Source organism: Lycorma delicatula, chromosome 7, assembly GCF_047948215.1.
Source record: "Lycorma delicatula isolate Av1 chromosome 7, ASM4794821v1, whole genome shotgun sequence".
In the NCBI taxonomy this organism is placed as follows: domain Eukaryota; kingdom Metazoa; phylum Arthropoda; class Insecta; order Hemiptera; family Fulgoridae; genus Lycorma; species Lycorma delicatula.
The window spans coordinates 106717548-106742696 of record NC_134461.1 but is presented as its reverse complement, the minus strand read 5'-3'; the positions used below and the strand labels follow the sequence as shown (position 1 = coordinate 106742696).

Below are 25149 nucleotides of genomic sequence, written 5' to 3'. Positions count from 1 at the left end.
CCTGCTTATCCTTCATATCCTTTAATCAAGAAAATAAATTAAAATGGGGAACTACACATGTATACTGCACATATTTATTATATTATTTTATTTTTATATATTTCTTTTATTTAAGATGTGATTCTGAAATTAATAAATCAGAGTTTTGTTATCTATAATGTAACTTAATTAAGTTGCTTTGCATTAAATTTTAATTTAAGTTATGAACAGTTTGTTGTGAAATTAGTATTTAGTATGACAAGAAGTAAGTTGCATTTAATACATACAAGTAAGACTTGTTTGTTGTACTTGTTAATGTTTATAGAAATGATTGAATAGCCTTTAACAAAATTATTTTTAATAGATTTTAAATTAGATTTGCCTCTTATCTTTAGTTGGGGTTATACCAATAAGAATCAAATCTTAGTAAATATTTCAAACGCTTTGTTTTTTAAAAATATCTATTTAAGTATATATTGTCATAATATTACATTTTTTAAAAAAGATTTGTTGTATTTTGTTGTTTTTGTGTAAATGGGTTTAGTTCTGTGGCTGTTTAAATTGGGTTTTTTAAAAAGAAATTATTTGTATTGATTAATTATCATTTAACTTTGTTAAAAGCTGTTCCAGAAACTTCCTAAAAGAAGATACGTGTTACTGTAATTAAGTAATGCACAAGGTGTGATAAAAAAATACGGTATATAATTTTTTATTAAAAAAACTAATAAGGTTACATAGAATTCGATTTAATCTCCTTCAAAGTACTGCCCTTGGCTAGCAATGCACTTATCCCAATGTTGACTCCATGACTGGAGGCATTTCTGGAAGGCGTCTTTCGGAAGGGCTTTTTAGCTGCTCGGTCGTAGCCCTCTCAATGTCAGCAATGGTGTCAAAACGTTTTCCTTTAAGCACAGTTTTAATTTTTGGGAAGAGCCAAAAGTCGCATGGTGCTAAATCCGGTGAGTATGGCGGATGTGGACAGACAGGAACATTTTTTTTTGGCCAAAAACTCGCGAATGAGAAGCTAGGTGTGACACGGCGTGTTGTCGTGGTGAAGAAGGAAGCCATTGGTCAATTTTTCTGGTCGCTTTCTGCATATGTCGTTTCGCAAACGTTGCAGTACACCCTTATAAAATTCAGATTTTACAGTTGTTCCCCTTGGAACGAACTCTGATCGCACTATGCCCTCACTATCGAAAAAACAACGAGCATGACCTTGATGTTGGATTTTGACTGACGTGCCTTTTTAGGGCGAGGAGATGAACTGGTTTTCCATTGGGAACTCTGTGTTTTGGTCTCAGGGTCATAGCCATAGACCCAAATTTCATCTCCAGTTTCAATTTTGGCCATGAAGTCCAGATCTGCATGAAGATGACTTCAACTCTGTGCAAATTGACACACGATTTTCCTACTGTTCATCACTCAAAAGTCTGGGAACAAATTTTGCACTCACTCGTCTCATTTGCAATTCATTAGTTAAAATGCTTTGAACGGATCCGTACAAGATGTTAAGGTCTTCCGATAGCTCTCAAATAGTCATTTGCCTGTTTGAACGAACCATTGTTTCCACTTTTTGCACATTTTCAACTGTTTTTGAGGTTACTGGACATCCCGCACGCTGCTCGTCTTCAACAGACTCATTTCCGTTTTTAAATCGGTCATACCACTTGTACACAGTTTTCAAAGTTACCACATTATTGCCGTACACTGATTCTAACATTTCGTGAGCTTCTTTGGCACTCTTTTGCAACTTAAAACAAAACTTAATGTTAATGCGTTGTTCAAAATCCATGTTGCGCGACAGACACGATAAACACAACCTCACTCTAGCAGCTCTGGCAGCTGACTGGTAAGCTTGAATGTGTTACAATTTGTCCCTGCCTGTCTCAATTGATCATGCTATTGGACAAATTACAGCATATGGATGTAGCGTCGGCAGTTGCCGCTATAAAAATTCATTCACCATACTTTTTTATCACACCTCGTACATGTTATTAGAGATACATTGATAAATTAAAAAAAAAAAAAATTGTGGTAAAATTCTTTACATTGTTATTACATTACGTGTTAAAAGAATTACAATCATACTCTTACTATGTTCACATATATAAAATAGTGTTAAAATCATTATTATGGGAAATCCTGGTGTACACTTAAAAGGATGAATAATAGGAACTTGGATTCTGTAATATAAATTGATCCATTAGTTCCATAAAAAATCATGTGTATTAAATTTCTTGGATTAATGTATTAATTGTACTCAAGCATTGAATTAGTGAATCTTTTTGTCTGTAACTTGTAGTTTCTTCTGAGAATTGAAATATAAATTTGATGGACATTTCTTCGAGTTTCTAAGACTTTTTTCTGCAACAATAACAGATAGAACCAGGACTTTTAATATAATATAGAAATGAAAGAGGACAAGAATACTGTTATAATAATTAGAAGCACTTATTGGATTGTTATTTAATCTATCGTTATGGTTTTTGCTTTCCTAGTTTCTAGTTATTAAGTTGTGGTCTGAAGATGTTCACAGTTAAAGTAAGGCTGAATTATGCTTTTCATTCTGCAGTTGGAGACAAACTTCAAAGTCAGCTACATTTGTTTTTGAAATAAAGCATATCCTTATGTGTCAGTTGTTTTGTACGATCTCAATATACTAATCTATTGAAAAAATAGAACATACAGTACAAATGACTAAGAAAAAAATATCAAGATTTCTGTGAAAACGGTGCTTAGCATGTAGACTGCAGTTTTATGCAATAGTGAGGAAAAAAACAGTAGATGTCTATTTCCATGTGGATTTTTGGATTATTATTAGATATTTAGATCTAGTAGTGAAGCAGAGTTATGCCGATTAAATTAAAGTTAAGATAATCAATGGATTCATATGGATGCCTTGTACATCTTCTTTCATCATAAATGTTTATTGTTAAAGATATGTTGTCGGTATTAATTAAGGAATTAAGTAAATGCATATTTTTGAATTACACAGTGTTCAAAAAGTGATGCAACCTTATGGAAGAATATTCCTTCTTTTGTTGTCAGTTTAATTGAGAAAAAACGGGTTACAAAATGCAGCAGAGAGTATTCATTCTCTCCCAATACATTAATGTGCCAGTTATGCCCAGATTCTAATGCCTTCACAGAAAAGTATAGTGAGGATGTACCAACAAGTCCTCCATCAAGGGGGTGTACCGCAAGTTCCAAGAGACAGGAAATGTGCCAGATGCAGCCAAAAGTGGCTGACCGAAAGTGCTAAAATCAGAAAAATTTATTAACATGCAAGCTGCATATTCTATTAGTCCAAGAAGTCTGTGCAGCACCTATCTATCCAGCCTGGTCTTTCTATTGGTAGTGCCTACACAGCATTGTGCAAGTGTTTGAAGATGCATCCATACAGAATTCGTGTTGTCCACAAGTTGTTGCCTGCAGTCACTGGAAAATTTGTAACTTTCTGTCGGTGGTTCATATCAACTGTAATACCAGGTGGGGAAGAACTCGATGACTGGTTTCGGTCTGACAAGACATGGTTCCACTTTGATACATGAATGGACAAAGTTCATGCATTTGGTGTTCAGAAATCTACATCAGTTGCACAAGTCTCCTCTGCATGGACAAAAAGTGGATGTTTGGTTCGCAATATCACATAGGCAAATCTTTATGACATTCTTTCACAGAACAGTGAACAAGGAGCGCTGCGTGCAGATGGTGCAACAATTTGTAAACACTATACTTGCAGACCAGCTAGAGTACACGTGGTTTCAGCAGGACAATGCTATGGCTCATACAGCCAAAAACATTATGACTTTCTTAGATCAGTGTTTTCATGGACAAGTGATTTCAAAGGGATTGTGGCCCCCTCAGTCTGCGACTTATACCTTCCTGATATTTTCTTATGGGGTTACAAAATTCATCCTTGCACCATTCCTGAATTGCAGAGCGAAATTGAATGATGTACCCTGCAATTCCTCAACAAAAACATCTGTTTAAGAGCATGGAACATCATGTTCAATTATGTGAATCGCATGATGGAAGCTACTTTCAACAACTATTGCAACTTAGTCATTTTTCCATAAGGTTGCATCACTTTTTGAACACTGTAGTATGTTAGTACTGTAGTAGTATTTATCAAATTATATAAGCAACATGTAAAAAAAAAAAAATATGTAATAAATAAGTAAATAAAGTAAGTATAAGTTATAATAATTATTTTATTTATTAAAGGCCTGTTTTTTGCTATTTGCATAATAAAAACAAACTAACCGTGAATTTTGGTGTTAGGATGCTGTTTTTATTAATTTCATGAATGTATTTTTTTATTACTTCTACATCTGTTTTTTGGTGTGGATAAATATTATTATACAAGGCTAAATTTGCATGACAGGCCATATTATAAAACTCAAAATTATATTAAATAATAGCTTAAGCATGGCGTTTGGTTGAATTTGAATGATTCTGGTTGCTTAGTCATTACCTAATACAATTAAAAATTTAATTGCAGGCAAATATATTTTAAAAAATTAAATTTATAATCATTGTGTAAATTTCTATCTGTAGTTTTAGATTTGTTAATATTAAGAAAGTATTACTGTAGTTTTTGTTATGATATTGTAATTTATTTATTCAATGGACTATTTTTTTGACTACGATTATTATTTGAAATAACTTACTTTCAGACATATTTATACTCACTACATCACATAATTAATCTCTGTATATTTGAATGAACAACTGCTGTTGTTTTACGTTAGATATTGAATGATTTACATTACTCCAATTTTTTTTTATATACAGGGTGATTCAGGAGGATAGGGCAATACTTTGGCAGCTCATTCTAGAGGCTAAAAATAAGAAAAACGTTCATATAAAAACAGGTCCGAAAACGCTTGTTAGCGAGTTATACAGGGTGAAAGATTTCGCCCGAGTTTCAGTTCCTCCGGGTAAATTAAGGCTTTCTGAAATTCTGTGAAGGTCAATTAAGGGGCAGATTCAATTGTTTCTTATGGTTTTTGAGCTGGGAAATCGAAAAAAGCGTTTTCGGACCTATGTTTATATGAACTTTTTTCTTATTTTTAGCCTCTAGAATGAGTTGTCAAAGTATTGCCCTATCCTCCTGAATCAACCTGTATATATAAATGTCAGATTTTTTTATGTTGATTTCAATGTACTTGTATATCAACATGTTCTCTGCTACATGATGTAAATACTATTGTGATATTGTATCTATTGTTTTTATGTATTTAAATAGATATGAGCACTCTCATGAATGATGCATTTGTAATTCTTGTGAAGGTATTTAAAGCTACAGAAATATCCAGGTGATTTCAACTGTAGGTATGAAAATTTATAATCCAGTAATTCTTGGACCTTAAAATGCACAGCAAATAATATGCATCCATAAACTTATCTGTAATCCAGAGGGGGGATAATACCACTGCATGGGACAGCTCTAGCCATACTTAACTGTAGCTAGTATATTGGCCTCAGTAGTATTTTCTTTCTTCCTTGTAATTTATTTTTTTCCTTGCAATGTTAAGCAACACATGACCAGTTATAGATAAACCGTTAGTCCCTTTGTCTATAACCATATACATCTCTTAGTCTGTGCTATAAAGCACAATGAACAAGAACGGATCTAGTAATAGCATCGACAGGATTTCCAATTTGTTCCTGCAACAGTAGAATGAAAGCAATAAATTGATTACTTTCTGATATTAATAATTATTTCCAGCATTCCTTTCTAGTCAGATAATCTGTGTAGATGTTGATCCAAAGAATTCTGCTACAACATTTATTAATATACATACCTGCAGATGATGCTCGCCAAAATTCAATCCTTAATTCCAGAATTATACCATATGTATAATATTTTTGTATTATTGTCTGTAGTGTCATAATGTGCAGCTGTGGACAAACCAAAATAATATGGCAGTATCACATAACCTACATGAAGTATCGTGGATGCATGACTTTTCAGAAGTCAATACCTGTGTCAAAAACGGCCCATGGATATCCACTTTTTGGATAAAATTGTGTCTGAAAATCTGTTGGTGAATGTAGTTCTTAAATCCTTTTTTTAAACTAATTTTAGTCTGAAGGTCTTAAGAAGTGGTTATGTGTAAAAGAAACATTTTCAGGGTCACTGTTGATCACGTTAATTTAGATTTAGATGATAATTGAGTAATTCAATCTAATTAATGTAAATTTTGTAGACTAGATTTAAGATTTATGAATATAAGTAAGTCATTGTAAATATTTATTTTTATCTATTTATAAGTATGTACGTTTTGTAATTCTACTTAGTCAACTATGTGATGAGCTGTTATAAAAATAAATATTATGCAGAAATTAATGTGCAGTATTTAAAACATTGATTTTCCTTTTTTAATGATAGATATTGGTTGTGCGATTTAAAAATGGATCACATGTTTAATTAATACTGTATTTTATTATAGTTATTATTCAATAAACTAATATTAATATTTTTACTTTTACATGAATGAAATCTTTGCAAAATAATACGTCATACAATCAACAAGAAATATGGTAAAGATTTGTCATATTGTTGAAGATTTTATCATTTTTAAACAAGTGTTTATATTTTCATTAGTGTTTCATTTTCTTGTTTGTTCTGTGCAGTGTTTAATTGTTTGAGAAAATAGATTTTTCATAGAAGGGGACGTTATTGTTATTTTCATTAATCCTGTATTTAAGTTCCACTCCGTGTGTTATATTTATATCCAGTTTATCCTTTACAACTTCGTTTTTCGTTTTATTTATTTATTGTTATTTTATTTACTAATGTTTAACTCTTTTTAAAGTAATTGTAGTTTTAGTTTAACTAAGCTTTTCTGTGTTTGTAGTAAATTGTTTCTGTGTTTTGGTGATTTTTTGTTCATAAATGATCTTTCTTTTTTTATGGTCTAGTAATTTTAACTTTGTAATTTATTTGCAGTTCTCAAATTTGTTGAATTTATTAAAATGATTCATACTTAACATACTTTTTTGTAATGTCTGCTTTATGTTCACTAAACATGTATGTATATATGTTATTTTCTGTAATTAAGTATTGAACTAATTTTTGAATGTGGATTAACTTAATTGTAGTCGTAATTTTATCATACTTTATAATTTGTTCACCCTTTTTAATTGATTTTGATTTTTCTGATAAAAAACTGGGCTCACACCATTAGTTTGTATTGGAGTAAAAATAATTAAGGAGATAATATTTTTAATCATTTGAAAGGTTTGGTTAATTACTTTTCAAAGAAATTAACTTTGAAAAGTCTCACTTTCAAGGTGTTAGTTTATTCTTCTTTAACCTGCACTAATTAATATATTACTCCATAGTTAACCAATCTTAGTTTTGGTTTTCTATACTTATTACTCAACAAGGTTTTTGTTTTCTCTATAGAGCTTCATTTAGCTATAACATAACTACCAACATACAAACTGCAGAAAATTTATAAAGCCTGTAATTAGAGAAACAAATGGAAGAACGAGAGGAATCTTTTTGGTAAAGGTGCAGTTCAGAAAAATAAAAGTTAAAAATCATTTTAGGTTTTTCCATATAATGATGTGTAAATAAAAATGCCTTCAGTTCTAGCAGAGTTACATATTCTTCTTTACATATTGTAACGCATAGATGCTTAACTTGCAAAAGAAAAGAGATAGTCAATGAAACAAAAATGGTGTAAAGATGCATTTTATTTGCTACAAAAACTTATTTATTTTTCTGGGTAGTCACTAATTTCAGTTACACATTTCTCCCAATGGTGAATCACTTTTCATTATGTCATTAAAGAATGGAGGGTTTTCCTTGATTCACAACCTCACTTCATCCTTCAGTTTATCATCCATGATGTACCTTAATATTCATCTTTAATTTGAAAAAGAAGAGTAAATTGCAGGGTACCAAATCAGATGAGTATGGTTGTTGGAATAGGTTAAGATTTCAATTTCACAAGAGCTTTGGCAGTTGCATACTATGTGTGTGGCCAAGCATTATCATGTTGCAGAATCATTGGCCCTGTGTATTGTTGAATATGAGACACACCTTTTCTAAGGTTTAACATCTCTACATATCACACAGAATTTGGAGTCGACCCACCTTCCAGGTAGTCACATACCTGCCAGTCTCCGTGGCACGAGTGGTAGCATATCGGCCTTTCACCTGGAGGTCCTGGGTTCAAATCCTGGTCAGGCATGGCATTTTTCACACATGCTGCAAATATTCATCTCATCCTTTGTTGTAATGCTTAACTGCGGACCTGGAGGTTAAACAAAAAAGGTACCTGGAAGCTGTATTTCCAGAACAGTGTTGTGAGAATTGTTTTACAGAGGTTTGCGTTTTGTTTTTTTTTTATTTTGGTGAATCATAATGCCGGTATTCTCCATGCTTTGTCATTTTTCTTCTGTGTCATAATACTACATCCAAATCTCATTTCCCATTACAATATTGAAAAGGATTTTCTCTCTCTCATCATAATAATGTTTTGCAATATTTCTTTCTTTCTTTGTTTTTTTTTCTGTGAGTTTTCGTGGCATCCACCATAAACATATTTACTTTATCTTTCAATATCCTATCTGGATGGCAATACATTTTTTTATGACATGACTGTTATTTTGAATCCAATCATCCATCACCGTTTGGTGCTTCTGTCAGTCACAGAAACTGGTCAACCATTATGAGTTTCAACCTCAGTGTTTGTTTAGTAGCTTCTGATGCATGAAATTTTATTGTTCACGTACTCAAAGTGCTTCGACAACAGTTTCATTACTGTAATTGGCTTTTATATGATAGTGGATGTCAGTAATGTTCACTGAAGTAAAAAAAATAAATTACCAGACAAAAAAAAATTCACAATTTTTTTTCCCCCAAGAGATTGTTAATACTCATTATTAGTTGGCATAAAAGGATAATGTATCATATTTTTGCTTAACAAGTCTGTATTAAATAATTTTAGGTACTGCTAAAAGAGTTAATGTCTTGTTTATTTTTATAACTTTCCTTCGTGGTTAAAAAATTGTCATTTAATTTTAGAGAGCAATATATTTGTATGTAAACGGAGTTGCTATAAAGACTATAGTGCCACAGATTGTATATTTGCATAATTTTCAGTTGTTCTACGTGGAAATCTGTTTATAAATTATCCCAGAGGATAACTTAAGAGTTAAGATAACTTAAAACATTAGCAAAACTATTGCAAGAGTTGTTATGTGTTTACTGACCACAAAACAAAATCATATAATTTTGATTGACAACAGACTGGAAGGGATTAAAATGTTGCATTTTGTGATTAATTTACAATTAATATAGACATATAAAATTTCCGATAGCTCTTTGTGATTGTTAAATTTTATTTATTATTTCATTTGCTTCTCTTTTCATCAGAAATTTTGGTATATAATTTTTGTGAAATACATACAAAAAGTATCCAAATTTTTTTAATACATTTTGAATAAAATAATCAGTAGTTGTATAGTAACTGAAAAATCTACCAGAAGATTGTAAGCATCAAGTTAGAGTGTAATTTTCCGGTAATATCATATCTGGACTTTTCATTTTTAGGTAATTATTTTTCACTAAGAATTATGTAAAAATTAAAAAAATTTACTTATTTAAAAAAAAAAAATAAGAGTGTTATCATGACAAATATTTGTTCTTCACAGGAGGTAGTTAATGGAAATCAACATTTTCAATCCTTTACTGATAAGATAGTGGACAAAGGCTGAATGCTTTTATAAAAGTAAGGCTTCTTGACAATAACTAAATTTTAATTCCACCCCATCATTTATTTTCTTGCATTTTATTTATGAAGATTTTGCATTTTATATTGGCCATCTCATTGATTTAGTGGTTAGTTGATTTTCATATTTTCTTTGCTGTGTTAGAAAAAACAGCTAGTTCTTTTCTATGATCAGAAAATCTTTTATTAATCATAAGCCGGACTGAAGTATAAGGAAGAAAATTTAAAGTATTAGCTTTGTTAAAAGTTATTTTTTCTTTTTCTTCAATATTTCACCTTTTCTTATCTGTATTCTTATGCAAGTTTTAAAAGTATTTCATTTCATATGTAAAATTTATTTTTGCTTTGAGATTCATTTAAAGTTTTTCAGTTGCAGTACATTATGACTTATCTCTTTGTAAAGCAAGATCTTATCTATATGGAATCTAGCATAACAAACTGACTTCTTAGTTTTGTAATATAACTTTGATTATATGGTTTCGTAGTTCATTTCATTTCTTAGGAATTTATAGAAGAAACACCTTTTATCAGTTATTATAAAGCTACACTGCTCATTTTTTTTTTTTTTTTGGCAGTGATTGCATATTTTGTTTTTTATAAGCTTTGCTCACCAATATATTCATTGCATACAAGTACCACTTAAAGCTTACAAACAGTCTGTTTTATAACATTTAGTGCCCTTTCACAGCTAGGCTAATTAATTATAGTTAACAGAAATATGCAATTCTGTATGCATTTTTATTTGTAAAAGAAACTTTTAAGCTCAGTAAATTAATGTGTGCCAGTAATCCCTTTCATATTACCGAAGTTTGCTGTAAAATAACAATGACTGTAATAACTGCTATGTTATATAAAATAACTCATTTCTTTCAGAAGACTTCATTTAAAAACCTTTCTTAATTATACTTAATCATGAAAACCATTTAATTTTGCGGCTGCAAAGGGTTAGTTTTTCCATACAAAAGATCAACAGATCAAATCCCCAAGCTGTACTGTTTAAATCTAGAGAATTGTTTGATTTCATCTGCTGGGTTCTAATTAAAATCACAACTTTGCTATGTTGAACGTAGGGTGTAACAGTTAACAGTTATGCATAGATAGTAATTTCATGAACAAGATGTTAGTAGTCTATGGGGACTGTAACTAAATGAAATTCAACTAGATTTCTGAAGGCTTAAGGATTATCCTAGATTATATTATATGTGGAACATAAAAAAATTAGAATGAAATTATAACAAAAGTAAAAGTGGAGGTAAATTTTTGTGTAATAAATCACTTTTTTGGTTTCCATAAATCACTTGATGATTGGAATTATTGAATGTAGTTTCCATATGAATGATAGGTACATTTTTCTGTTGTGAAACTTTGGGGATGGATGATTATTATTGGATAAGTGCAATAATTATAAGTTACTTCTAAATATTTGTTAGAAGATTTAGACAAGCTGAATAATTAAACAGGCTAAATCGGTTAGCCTGTTTATTTTTCTAAATAAATTTTTTGAGAAGGAAAACTTAAGTTTCATAAAGAGAATATTATTTTAGTTTGTTTTTTTAAGTAATTTTTTCACTTGATTGTTTAAATAAGGCAAAAAATTCAGGATGACACTGATCATGGGTAAAACTACTTTAGTCATAAACCTTGGTGTTAGCCCAGCTAAAGAAAATGTTGATTAATGTTTGTATACTTTTTCTTATGAAACTGTTGAGAAAATTGAGAACAAGATTAATTTTTATTAGCTTTTAATGCAATGCAAGTTCTGCATAGTGTATTTGAAATGAAAGTCGATTGTTATGATTGTTTTTGTAGTGCTTGTATAGTATTTTAAGGGTATGTTATTTTTTATATGATGAAACACATTTACTGAATTTGTTCTCAATTTCATTTTTTTATTATCATCAGCCTGCTGTTTTTGTTACGTATGCAAATTTCTTTCTTTTGCAAGTAAATTGTTATAATTGTAGACATTTTTTATTTATTATTTTTTTAGAGTGTGGTTTCATTTCTTCTTATTACCTTTGTAGTCACAGTTTTATCTTTCTGGACAGTGGTTTTCATGGAGTGTTGTATGCATAAGTCTGCATTTACTCTACTACTCTGTTCGTAATTTATATTTACTGACTAATCTTTCTTATTTAGGTTACAAAGAACAAAATTTGGAAGGATATCGCTGGCCTTTTAGGCATCGGTGCATCATCTAGTGCAGCATATACACTGCGTAAACATTACACCAAAAATCTCCTGCCCTATGAATGTCATTTTGATAGAGGAGGCATTGATCCGCAGCCTATTATCAATCAAGTTGAAGCATCTACAAAGAAGAAAGGATCTAAAGCAAATCCTGTACCTTCTCCGGGTATGAAATTTTTTACTGTTTGTTTTTTTTTTCTGTAATAGTAATAATCACCAAATTTTGAAAGTGGTCTGTGTGATGTGATTTTATTATTATCCAATTTATTTAGTATTGAAAAATTTATAGTTATTCCTAGTTATACAAGTACATGCAAGATTAAATACAGTAATCTTTAAGAAAGTTTAGTGAGTTTTGAAGTTACATGGATTTTAATTCTGTGTAGTGTTAGTTATTGAATTTATTATTGGGCTTACTATCAGTGAAAAAGTTACTTCTTCTCTGTTATAGTATAAATAATATCCATCTGTTTAATTGTAAGTAATCTCATAATCTAAATAATTTGAGAGGACATTTACTATACATTTTCAATAAATTAAACTTTATGGTGAGTGTTCTAGCTTTGTTTAAAATAAACAGTATTAGAGTTATTTTTTATTATTTATCATTCCTGGTATTTTCATAACCATGTGGCAAAATGTTTTCAGTAGCTTATTAGTTTTTTTGTCTGTGTTGGGTAGAGTGCAGGAATTCACTGAAATATGATACTATTTTTCAATCCTTTAGACAGTTTTAACAGTTCACTTTAGTTGATGGGTACTGTCAGATCTGAAGCATATTAACAATCTTTTCTTTATTTTTACTGGATTGATGTTATTTTCTTTCTATTTTATGTTGTATCTTTTAGTTTGAAATTATTTACTGTAATCTAAATTCTCAGCGGAAAATCTGGTTCACTTATACAAACATTTTTCTTTCTGTACGGTTTTTATACTTTACACAAATTACTAAATCATTAAATGAAAGCCCTAGTATATGTTCTGTAAATCTGATTTTTATAATAATATTCTGAAACATTTCAAAAAGCTTTTTTCTGATTTTTCTGTTGATTTTATTTATCATATCATTTGCTATACTTCACTGTCATATAGCAATACTCAGAAAAAAAGGTTTAGATTATTTTTTATTTATAAAACAATACTCGATACTAAGTTTTAGTTTACTACTTATTTATTTGTTTTATTTTTTTATAACTTTTTCTTTTATTTAGGCTCATCGAATTCTCAAGACTCATTTCCAGCTCCTGGTTCTGGCGGCAGTGGGTCAATGGACGGATATGGTTATGGTTATCCACCAGATTATAATAACCAAAGGCCTCCATCGCAGACTAACCAAGGTACGCGAGTGTGGTGATATCAGTACATTTAAATCGCTTTATCATTGATGTATCTTTAAAATTATTTAAAAATATATTTGTATTATGTGCTGGTATTTTTTCTGGTAAATAATATTTTTTCTCTATAATTTTTTTTTATTATTGATTTAAGTATGGCATCAGTATTTTATGTTTGAGTAAATCCTGATTCCTTTTTGTTAATATTATATTTTTTCACATAGGTTATGTAGGAATTTTTATAATTTAACTAAATATAATTAGGTATTCTGGGATGTAACAAGATTAATTTCTCAAACATGGTTACCGCTGATATATTTATAAATTATTAAATATTATTAAAAAGTACAAATTTACCATACCAGCAATTAATTTTGAATTTCTCTAGATCTTTCATTTCTTAGGCCATCGTCAGGAAACTAAATTATCATTATTATATCATTAAAGTTAGAAAATTAAAATATTAAGCAGTCATGACCGCTTAATATTTTAACTTTATTTTATAATGATATTTTAGTCTCCTGACGATGGTTTAAAGATTGAAAGATCTTGAGAAGTTCAAAATTAATTGTAGATAAGGTTGATTTGCATTTTTAATAATGTAACAAGGTTTTTTAAATTTTTTGAAGACAACTTAAAGCTTTCAAGTTCATTTTTTATAGAAGATAGTGAATTACAGGTTTTTTTTAATTAGTTTGTGTCATTATCGAGGTAACATTCATATTAGAATGTTTAATATTCTTTATTTGTAGAAAATCATTTTTTAAATATTAAATGACTTAAGATCGATGATTACTTTTTAAAATATAATTGCTGATTTGTATGTAGTAAATTTGTACAATTAATATTGAGAATGAAAACTGAATTAAAAATTTTTATTGTAAACTAAATCTAAAAAAAATTGTAATATCTATTATAGTGATTATTCTGTTGTCTCCTTTTCTTTTTTCATTGATGTAAAAGTACTCTATTGAGAGATAAAAAAAGGTAACATGAGTAACGAGTAGGTTAAATGTCCGGTATAGGTGTTATGGGGGTGCCAAACCAAGGTGCTGTGGACGTTAATGTTGCGAATCCGTTTGATGATGTGTCTGGGACATCTTCCAGCGGTGGAGGGAGTGGAGGTCCCCGTGTTCCAGGGGGCTCATATACCGGGGGACCTCCTCGGCATGCCCCTGCTCCTCCCCAGCCCCCAACCCCTGCCCCAGTCACTGTATCAGGTCCGTTGCACGATCTCCGTTCTCCGTTGCACGATACAGCATGTTTTTCTTGTATTATTACTATTATTTGTTTGTTTGGTTTTTATTGTTTGCCATTTATATTAATTTTTTTTTTTTGTAATTTTGTTTTTATCATATTATTTGTATTATGTTATTTCTTTTTCTTTATGTTTTATTTAATAGTTTAGCTATTATATTTAGTCCTGGAGTTGTCTTTTCCAAATATTTTATGTTAATTGTTTATGGGCTATATTTTTGTTGTTAAAAAGTTAGTTTATTTTTGTCTTCAGTAGTTCAGTTGTTTTTTTTTTTCTTTATTATTAATATAACCATTAGTTTCGTGTGTTACTTAATTTAAAGAATGTGGTTTCTCTTACTAATGGCATAATTATGACTTAAGTTATAATTTTTAAACTGATTAAGCTTTTATTACATAAAATATTTTTTATGTTACATTATTTTTTTGTGAGAGGGCAGGTTATGTAAAAAAGTGTAACACTTTGCATGCTGAGGCTTCTTTCTTGATCTCTTTATTTTTCCCTGAGCTTTCATAACTATTTTTTTAGAATTTCTTAAGTTCGAATTAACAGAATTTTTAGTTTCATGGTTGGTATAGAAAGAGAAAATCTTTATGTATTTTTTCTACACATCTCATAATAATGTCTTTTATTAATCTCTTTGGTTTTTTAATTGTCCTTATTTCAAATTATGCATACATAATTAACAACATTGACTAGGTGGTGTTGCATTATAACTGCTCAACATCACAATGGCTACAACTGTTCAAGTTTGTGCCATTTCCTCAAAGTGTTTTACTTAATTATCACAGAAAGTGATATGAGATCCTAGATCTTTTTAGGATTGGTGTACAGTGTGCTTCAGTTAAGACTACTAATTGAGTGATTTGTGTGCAGTTCAGTCATGGATATTTTGATTCGATCCAAAATATTGGTCATAAACTTTGAAGTAACAGTATCTGCTCAAAAAAACAAAATTGCCACCTAAAGAAGAACAGTTTGTACTCCAAAGATCATTAATGCCAATATGTGTTATTAATAGGAGCTCGTGGCATTTTGCTCAAAGTATTACTAAAAATTTATAAATTTCTTTTTGGTCTCTGTAATCACAACACTGTTTATCTTCCGAGTACTCAACTCAATCATCAGCTGTTCCTCCTTAGCACGTAAGTCCTCTCACATTCCAAGATGCCACCTTTAAAAATTTCTTTGGTCCATTTGTTTTCCATTTCCAAGACTCATTATTTTCTACATTTCCAAATTTTTGATCGAGTTAATAGAGAAATGCTGCAGGAAATTTTGAGTCATATTGGGTTTCCTTTTTACATGATAAAAGTTATGTGCAGTATATATTACAGGACATGTATTCAGATAGTCAATGGGAAAGAAATAAGATAAATAAAAATTTAGGTGTCCAACAAGTGTTTCCAATATCACCAGTTTTGTTTAATCTTAATGAAGTAATCTATTCATGGAAGAAACTAGTTTCAAAAGGGATTATTGTTTATTATTTGTTGATGCTATGTTATCTTAGTTGAAAACGAGGACAGAATAATATTTTTAAATTTTGTAAAGTTGTAGAACAGTAGAATTGCCAGGTCTCATCTTATAAAACCAAGGTGTTTAGTTTTAAGGGAGGAAGCCGCCTGAAAGATCAAAGATTGTGGTCAATAAAATAATTGAGCATTTGTGTTTCTTTGACTACATAGGCTGTCACATTCCTATGACAATAGCAGTGATGTTGAATTGATGAGCAACAGGTTTAGATCAATGTGCAGTACTACTAGGAAGAACCTCACAAATAGGATGTGTCCAAAGCCAGTTAAAACTGTATAAGTTCATGGTAGTTCAAACATTTCTGTATGGCAGTGAGGTATGGGTCTCTAAAAGTAACGATATAAGTAGGATACAGGCTGTGAAAATGTCTTTTTTGAGGAGTTTGAGGGATGTAACATGGTTAGATAGAATGAGGACATTTGTCGGGATTTGGGGATTTATAGTGTTAACAATGAAACTCCCCATTGTAGAAGTAAGTGGGAGCAGTTTCTGAAGCAAATAATGCATGACAAAAAAACCAGCCTTTTTTTATGCACCTATCGATAGATGCAATAGAGGAAGACCTTAGAAAACGCTGGAAAGAAGCTGGAACAGGTCACTGACTTAACCTGTGTTGAAATGATGATGATTATGACTAAATATTTATAGAAAAATTGTATGAGGGTTTTTGCAGCTAAATTAGAAACAAACAAAAAATAAAAACTGTTTTTTTTCTTTTTTAGATTTTATTTTCAAGGTAAAACTGATGTACAAATCATGTAATCTTTGCTTGAGAATTTTTATTATAAAATTTGTATTATCATAAACATCATGATGAAGATTTTGCACTCACTCGCCAATGATAAAGATTTTCATCTGAATTAATTTGTGAATAAATGAAATTATTAATACTGAATATCAATATTATTAATAGTGATTGAATAAAAAAAACATAGAAAAAAATTCATGAACACGGTAGTCATTTTCCTCAAGCAAGGTGGTTTCAAAAAAAAATAATACTATTCTTGTACTTGAAGAAATGATGGATCCTTAGGGGTTATTTTTCTTAAAGCAACTGTTTGTAACAGAGGTTCCATTCATTGGCCAGTATATCTGTATCTGATTATATTCAACGGCAATATTTAAAATTAAGGTTTATTAAAGTCTCTCAAAGGGTAAAGTTGGCCTTAAACCATGAATTTAGGAAGGAATTTCATGGCATGCATGAACTCCATTGTTGATATGAAGAGTGACTAAAAATTTGACACATATTATAAAACTGGTGTATACATGATTCTGAAATACTTTTATTTTACATAGTTGTCTTAATTTAAAACCATGTTTCAACAATGTATCTTTCTGGTGAACTCATATTATTAGCGCTGTAAAAATTGAAAAATTCTTCCTCCTTGATAGCGCATTTTAAGGTTTAAATATAATGTAAAGTGTTACAAAGAAAGGTGTTTGTTAGTTTATATTTATGCTATGTTTACAATTGATTCTTTGAACATCTAATACTTAAAGTCTCTTATAAAACGTTTTTGTAATTCTTTCCCTTTTCAAGAACTTTCATATCCCTTTGTTTTATTTTTTATTCATGAATTTTTTAAATATTTTTTTTTACATAATGTTCTATCAGTTATTAAGGGCTATCGGCCACATACAACTGCTTTAGCTTTAAACTTAAATTCCCTTCTTATCAGCTTTTAATGTGTTATCTGTCTTGTTTTTGATTCAGTTAATACATGATTTTAAGAAATAACTTTTAACTGTGGATGGTAGAATTAAAAGCATGTAGAGTTACTAGTAGGCTGGTAGTTATTGAAAAGTTTATAATTTCTAGGTTTATACTACAGATTAATATAGCATTTACTAATTCTGGTTAATGAAATGTCGCAATGGAAAAAAGTAGCTGTAGTAAAATCATAAAATCATTCAGAAAGCTTTTTAAATAGTGACCTTTTTTTGTTTTTGCGAGTTAATAATTTGGTGTCAGAGCATTAAGTGAAAATAACAAATACGTTAATGTTTGCTGATGATATATTTATTCAGTAAGAGTATAGTATTTGTTCAGTAATAAAGTATGCTTCATTAATTTCAGTGGTAAAACTAGTAAAGAACTTATTAAAAATATTTTCTTAGTTATATATTGTTGTAGAGCTTTATGGAAACACAATAATAATTAGAAAGCCAGAAAGGAGAAAAATGTGTGTGACTAGGTTTTTACAATGTGATGTTAGAATGTTGAAGTAAAGTCAGTTTGTCAGATTCTTGAAATAAGCTACCATACATAAATCAGTACCATTACAACTTTTTCTGTTAATTTATAAAAACAATTATAAGGGTACCCTCTCTACTTTCTTATGTTTATATTTTAATAGGAGCAATAAAAGTTATCTGGATCCAAATCTGAGCTCTTTAAAACATGAAATCAACCTTCTTTCTCTGCCAGATAGTATAGCAATCAAATTTTGATGTAGTAGTATTTTGCAACAATTACATAGAAATTTTGAAGAAAAACATACTAACAGCTGTGTATCGATAAATATAAAAATAGCACCATAATACATTTTACAGAACCACTTTTTTAAAAAAATAAATGAAAATATATATTCAGTATTCAATAAGCTTTTGAAAGATATTTGTTACTTTAAAGGCAAACATGCTAAATCTAAAAAAAAGAAAAAAACTGTAATGGTCTGTGTAGTAAGAGAAATTTGGTGCTGTTAAATATAATTTTAGAAATTATAAAAAAAACTTCTTTAAAATGTTTATGTAGTTATAGTATAGAAATTTATTTGAGTGATTGATCATTAAGAGTAATCTGTTTAAATAATGTTTTCAGATTTTGAAACAGTTTTTTAAACTGAGATTTTATGTGTGATAATAATTTTATAAGTTGTATGCGAGTGCTACAAAATTATAGCGGGATGAGAGTAAAAGCATTATGCTGATTATGTCAATTGAGGGAAAAATATCAAGGAATAAATGTTGTCCTTTGACAATATCTAACATTGACATATTTAGTAAATGAATTTCATTACTGAAGTTACTTCTTCCACATCTTTATGTTTTTAATCTATGATTTAAGTTATGCAAAAAAGACAGAAAATAGTTAATTACAATTAAATAAGGTGTTAGTTATCAGTATGTTGCTGTGTACTATAGAAATATTACTAACTGTCAGTGTAATAATTGCTGGTTAACAGCTTGCTGTTTCTCTTTATGTTTTATTCATAAATTATATTGTATAATATTTATTCTTATAAATCTTTTATCCATTTTTATCTCTACCATTTTTTCAGCTGTACATTATTTTTTTAAGAAGAATATTAATAAAAAAATTTAAATAAATAGTTTCTTTTATAATGAATTTTCCTCATGTCAAAATATTATTTTTATATATACATATTTATTTTATTTATATGTATTTGTTTGTTGTCTGTTACACATATACTTTGGTGTGATTTTTTTTTATATTTTTTTTTTAATTATTTGATGTATTATTTGTGGATTGTTGGTTTGTAATTTTTGTTTAGTAATTACATAATTGAGTTTGTTTCATGTTTTTACTATATTTTATTAACAAAGTCGAAATGTTCTTTTAATTTGCTTTTAAAGCTCTTAATGCATATACATTTATTTATTTTATTTTTTTTATGTGATAGGTATGCAAGGTGGCTACCAAAATCAAGGTGGGTACTCACAGTATCCTGATCAGTATAACCAGCAGTATCCTGCACCAGCGCCTGGTGGGAATTATCCACCAAATAGGCCAATGTACCCACCCACACCTTATGGGCCTGATGCTGAAAGGTAAGATAAATGTTTCTACAAATTTTGCCATATTGCAGTGTATTTGTAACATGATTTTTTTGCTAGTGAGCCAATAATGATACTGTTAAGATATAATGGTTTTATCAAATTGTTTTTTTTTTTTAATCTGTTAAATATCTAACTTGTAACTTATTTTGATTACATGTATTTTGATTTTAAATCTGTATTTTAAGAATTTTAATAAAATTTTACTTAAATTTTCCATTAATAGTAAAAAAAAATTTGTTACTAATTTGAAAACTACATTTGATATTTAGAATACAGTGAAATATTTTATGAAATTAGTTTAATTTTAATACTGTTACAAAGTTTAATTGGTGAGTGTTCTAATTTTATATGTACTGGTGATTTTAAGTTGAAAAAACAATTTTAAAAACTATTTTACATTTATTATTTCTTAATTATTTTAGTATATGTTAATTTACTTATGTATAGCCTCTATGTTATCACGCCATAGCTTGATTGCGTAAGTTTTTAGATTATAGATTATCAACTATCAATCTGTTAACCTAAGTAAAAAAATATTTAGAAAATGTATAGTGAACTGTTAAGTTAATTTTTTTCATTATAAGAGTTTTATGTTCATTTTTAGCTTTGCAATAAAGCAAAATATTCATTTATTACCATTTTGTAGGAAATGATTCAATAATATTAATTCAGAATTATCATTTAATTTCTTTTTCAACTTGTCAGATGGTTTCCTGTTCGACATAAAGAAGCAGCTCTATGAAACATTTATTCTAACTTGAAAGGTATCCATGTAAAGTTCTTTCTTTCTTTTGGTAATTTTTTTAAGGAAAATTTATTAGATATTTATCGTACAATACATAAGTATCTATTAAAATCAGATGTTGCTTGGAAATAAACCAGTGCCTTTTGTTCAACAGCCAAAAAATATGATTGACAAAATGATAACCTGTTTTGAAGTAGAGAAAATAATACAATTTAAGTTATTTAATGATCAATAAATAAGTTTAGAACGAGCAGTAGGAAATCTGTTATTTATGAAAGTTACCAGGATTAGTATTTCCCATTAACTATAAGTAAAAAAAATGTTTTAAATTTATATTCTTAAGTTCACAAAAAATAGTTCTTACTAAGAGATTTATATTTGTAATCAGGGGTTATAGTCAAGGAAGCAGTTCGAGTCAAGGAACAGCAGCTCAACCTGGGGGCCAAGATCCATATAGGGGCTATATAGGCCCCGGACAACCTCCTGGTTATCCACCTCGTGCTGCATACCCACCTCAACCTCCATCTGTACCCGCAGGTGCAGCACCAGCTCAGGGTACACCTCCTGCTCAGCAGCAAGATTATTATAGACCTGATCAGGTGAGTTGACATTGTTTTAGAATAAACACACATTTTATCTATTTTATACCTTCTACTGTTTCTTAAAAAAATCTATTTTATTTAGTTTTTTTTGTACTTGCTTTTAAAAATTTATTATAGATCTTTGCAAATAATTTGACTGGTAGAATAGTCTTCTACCGAACATAAACTGTCATATTTCTTGCTAGTAGCTCACTTGACTTAATAACATATGAATAATCAATCGGTTGTGTATTCGGGTACCAAATGAGGGATCTACTTGCTGCTAAGTAGTTTTAAGAAATTCAATTTATTTCTTAAGAAAGTAAGTTTAATCTTACTTAAAAGTAAGATTTAACGTAACTTTTTTAGAAATTATAACTTAATTTAGTTTTTTATTGTATTATTTATAATATCTGTTAGTTTGCAATGAAATTGGTGTATTAATAACCAAAAAAAACAACTTCAGTATCAAAGAAGTAGCAGAAGTTCCAAGTGGAATAGTTAGGAAAAGAAATTAATAAACTTTCTGACTTGACAACATTAAGTTTTAATTAGATATATCCAGACCTGATACTGTACAAGACTGCACTTCATTTACATTCATACATATCATCCTCTTAAGTAATATCTTATGGTGGTTCCGGAGGCTAAACAGCTGGTTTATTCAATAAGAACTGACAGCCTTCCCGTATGCTTAGCATCGTAAGTCGACTTATTCTTTTAATCTCTCTAATAATATACACACTCATCATCAATGAGGAAGTAGTTTTAAAAGTGATCCTTCATTATCTGTCAGTACTTATATGTTCACAAAATATGTATTAATCAGCTTATATTACCAATTACTTATATTGGAAATTAATGAACTCAAACACAGGACCGATGAAAATCAACCTAGGGATACTATTTTGCCTCTGTACTACTGTATTCCCACCAACTGAATTTAACAATTTATTGAACTTACATAATTAAATTTCTACTTGAAGAATGGAATGTAACAATAACATTGAACTAAAATAATCTTATGCTCTTTAAGGTTTGTAGTTACTAATGAAACATGGTTTCTTACACACTGAGCGTAGAATAATGTGTTTTCCTTAATATTATTATTATTATTATTACAGGTTTATCAGGGTCAGACAGGTGGTCCAGGCCCTGGATCAGGATATCCAGGGACACCACCAAGTAAAGCTATGCCACCTCCTACAAATCAACCAAGACGACATCCCGACTTTGCCAAGGATCAGCAACCTGGCCCATATCCTTATAATCAGCAAAGACCAACTATGTATACTGGTAAGTTTTTAAATTTGGTTTCATTTTTTCCTTTATAATAATGATATAAGTGATATATTTAATATTAATATTATTTAAATTAGTGAACTTAAAATCTAGTCAAATCATTTATATTTAAAGCCTCCTTGATAATACTGCCTTCTGGTGATCATTTTGTTCTTACATTTTGCCTTTGTGATCCAGATATTATTTTGATATCAAGCTATGGATTCATTATTTATACCAGATGCCCTCAAAAGGTGAGGCCAAACTCTAGGAAGTGATTCTACTTAACATACTGAAGAAAAAATGTCCTTTGAATGTAGGATCGAAATGCATATTTTTTTGTCTGTCCGCCATTTTGTGTTTTTCTTTTTAAGAAAAAAAATTTTTTTTCAAGAACAGTGGGAGAGATAACACTATATAATTTTGTACTTTATTTTAAACTAACATTTTTTAATAGGAAAAAAATAAAGATATTCTTCGTTGACAAATTTCAAAATGGCAGTCATTTCAATTTTCCAGTTTTAAATGTCTTAGAAGTTCTCAGATTTATCAAACTTTATTACAAAAATTATGAAACCGTTTTTTGTGAACAAAATGACACCTTAATCATAAAAATTCGATGACAACACAGTTATTGCAAAAAGTTGGCCTCAACTGATATGGCGACCATCTTGTTTTTTTATTATCGTGACTCATGTGATATCTAAATCAAATTTTCTGATTAAAAATTCATCATTATGGATATTTAATATTAATTATTGTAAGAGCTAGCATAGAAACAATATTTAATAGTAATTATTGTAAGAACTAGCATACAAACAATTAATTCTCAGTAATAAAAGAATGTGAAAATCAAATACGTAGGTTATACAAATAAATTTTGAAAATGAAATAAAAAACATATGTAAAATATAAATTGAAACAAATTTTACTAATAAAAAAGGCTATAAATAAGTACTGTATGATAATTGCAACTGAAACAGCTGGTTATTTTACTTAACATTGTTTTTTTTTTTTTTTTTTTTTTTTACTTGTTTTTTTATTTAAAATTGTTATTAATCATGTTAATTTTCATTTAAATTGAATCAAAATTATATAAATAATGAACTTGCTGAATATGAATATGCATTTTATATATAATCTTGCCAAGTGCAATGCAAGGGAGGCAAAATACCTTTACCAAGAAAAGTATCCAAACCACCGTCAGCCAGATAGAAAATTATTTTCACGTCTTCATGCATGTTTAAGTAAAACTGGGAGCTTTAAAGCCATCTTAGTTTGTAATAGTAGACAGTAAAACAGTAATAGAAGCCTAAAACAGTTTCAGCACCACAGGTAGAAGAAAGGGTTTTGAACAAGTTTGCACAGGATCGAGAATTATTGTGCAGAAGAGTTGCTATCCAAGAAAATATATCTTGTTATACAGTATGGAATTTTTTTACATTCGCAATTATTGTACCCGTATCATCTGCAACGGGTACAAGTTCTTCTACCAGGAGATAACCTATCAAAGATCATATTCAATTGGTGGTTAATTAGCAACTGTGCCCGTAACCCAGAGTAGATAGCTAACTTTCTTTTTACTGACAAGAAAAAAGTCTTGTATTTCACTAAGAATTGTATAAACAACTTCCACAATCGAAATGTTTGGTGTGAGGAAAACCCTCAAGTACTATTTCAAACAGGAAGTCAACACAGGTTTTTTCTGAATGTTTGGGGAGCACGTGCTTTTGAGAAATATCTAAGCTGTTAAAAACTAGGCTTTTTTATAAATTTAAAAAAAATATTAATTCCAGGTATATTCACTTAGTAACAGTGTACAGATTTTTTAAAATTTCACTCAAGATCAGTGAAAGAATCACAATAGTCTTCTTCCTTAATCAGTATTTTATGAATTGCATATCTGTATTTAAATAATCCTTTAATTTAATCATCAATTTACTTATCTTTAATCCATCTCTTTTTTACCATTGTTCAACAGTTGTGTAATTTTTGTGTGAATTTTCCATTAGATCTATCATGTCGATCTTTTTTTTTCAAGGCTGGTCAAGTACGAACAATAACCAGTACAGAGGACCAACTCCATTTGCTGCCCAAGGAGCTAGCGGAGCACAGTGGAGTGGGGGTCCACCAAGACCTGGTGGACCTCCTACCAGTCAACAACCCCCTGGCACTCCTCAGTGGGACCAGCATCGTTACCCTCCCAGTGCACAGCCTCCATTCCAGACTCCACAACAGGTAATTATTTTACTTAATTTGATTTTTACATATTGATTCTTTAAATTTTTTTTTGTATAAATGTTTTAAGAGAAGTAGGCTTATACTCATTCATTCTATCTGTTTAAAGTAATGAAAACTTTTAGTGTCATTGTGAAGTCTTAATTGTTTTTTATTCTTTATTTTCAGTGGGGCATGACTAATATGAGCAACTCTGTTGGGCCGCAGTCAACTTTACGGGCTCCTATGGGGCCAAGACCAAATTTCAGACCAGAAAACAAACAGTTCAATCAAATGGGTTCAAATGTTGCTAGTATGAAGGTAAGCACAGAAGTGTTCAGAAAATTAGAAAATAAGTAAAATCCTCTATTTGTAGGACATTATGAGTTGTATGTTAAGTATGGGAAATTTTATTTCTGTACTCAAACTACAGTTCTGGGTTGACTGCAAGTCAAATTTTTCACAAATATTT

General features: G+C 29.7%; 1 protein-coding gene across 5 annotated transcripts in view; it reads left to right on the top strand.

Annotated features, from left to right (window-relative positions):
• osa (trithorax group protein osa) overlaps positions 1-25149 on the top strand; it is a 532978-nt gene that overhangs the window by 494249 nt on the left and 13580 nt on the right. For all 5 annotated transcript variants that reach the window (XM_075370466.1, XM_075370470.1, XM_075370468.1 and 2 more), the window contains 7 exons: positions 11871-12087; positions 13133-13258; positions 19697-19844; positions 20987-21197; positions 22304-22475; positions 24502-24698; positions 24867-24998. In XM_075370466.1, the coding sequence (XP_075226581.1) occupies positions 11871-12087; positions 13133-13258; positions 19697-19844; positions 20987-21197; positions 22304-22475; positions 24502-24698; positions 24867-24998 (1203 nt within the window). The remainder of the gene's footprint in view (positions 1-11870; positions 12088-13132; positions 13259-19696; positions 19845-20986; positions 21198-22303; positions 22476-24501; positions 24699-24866; positions 24999-25149) is intronic.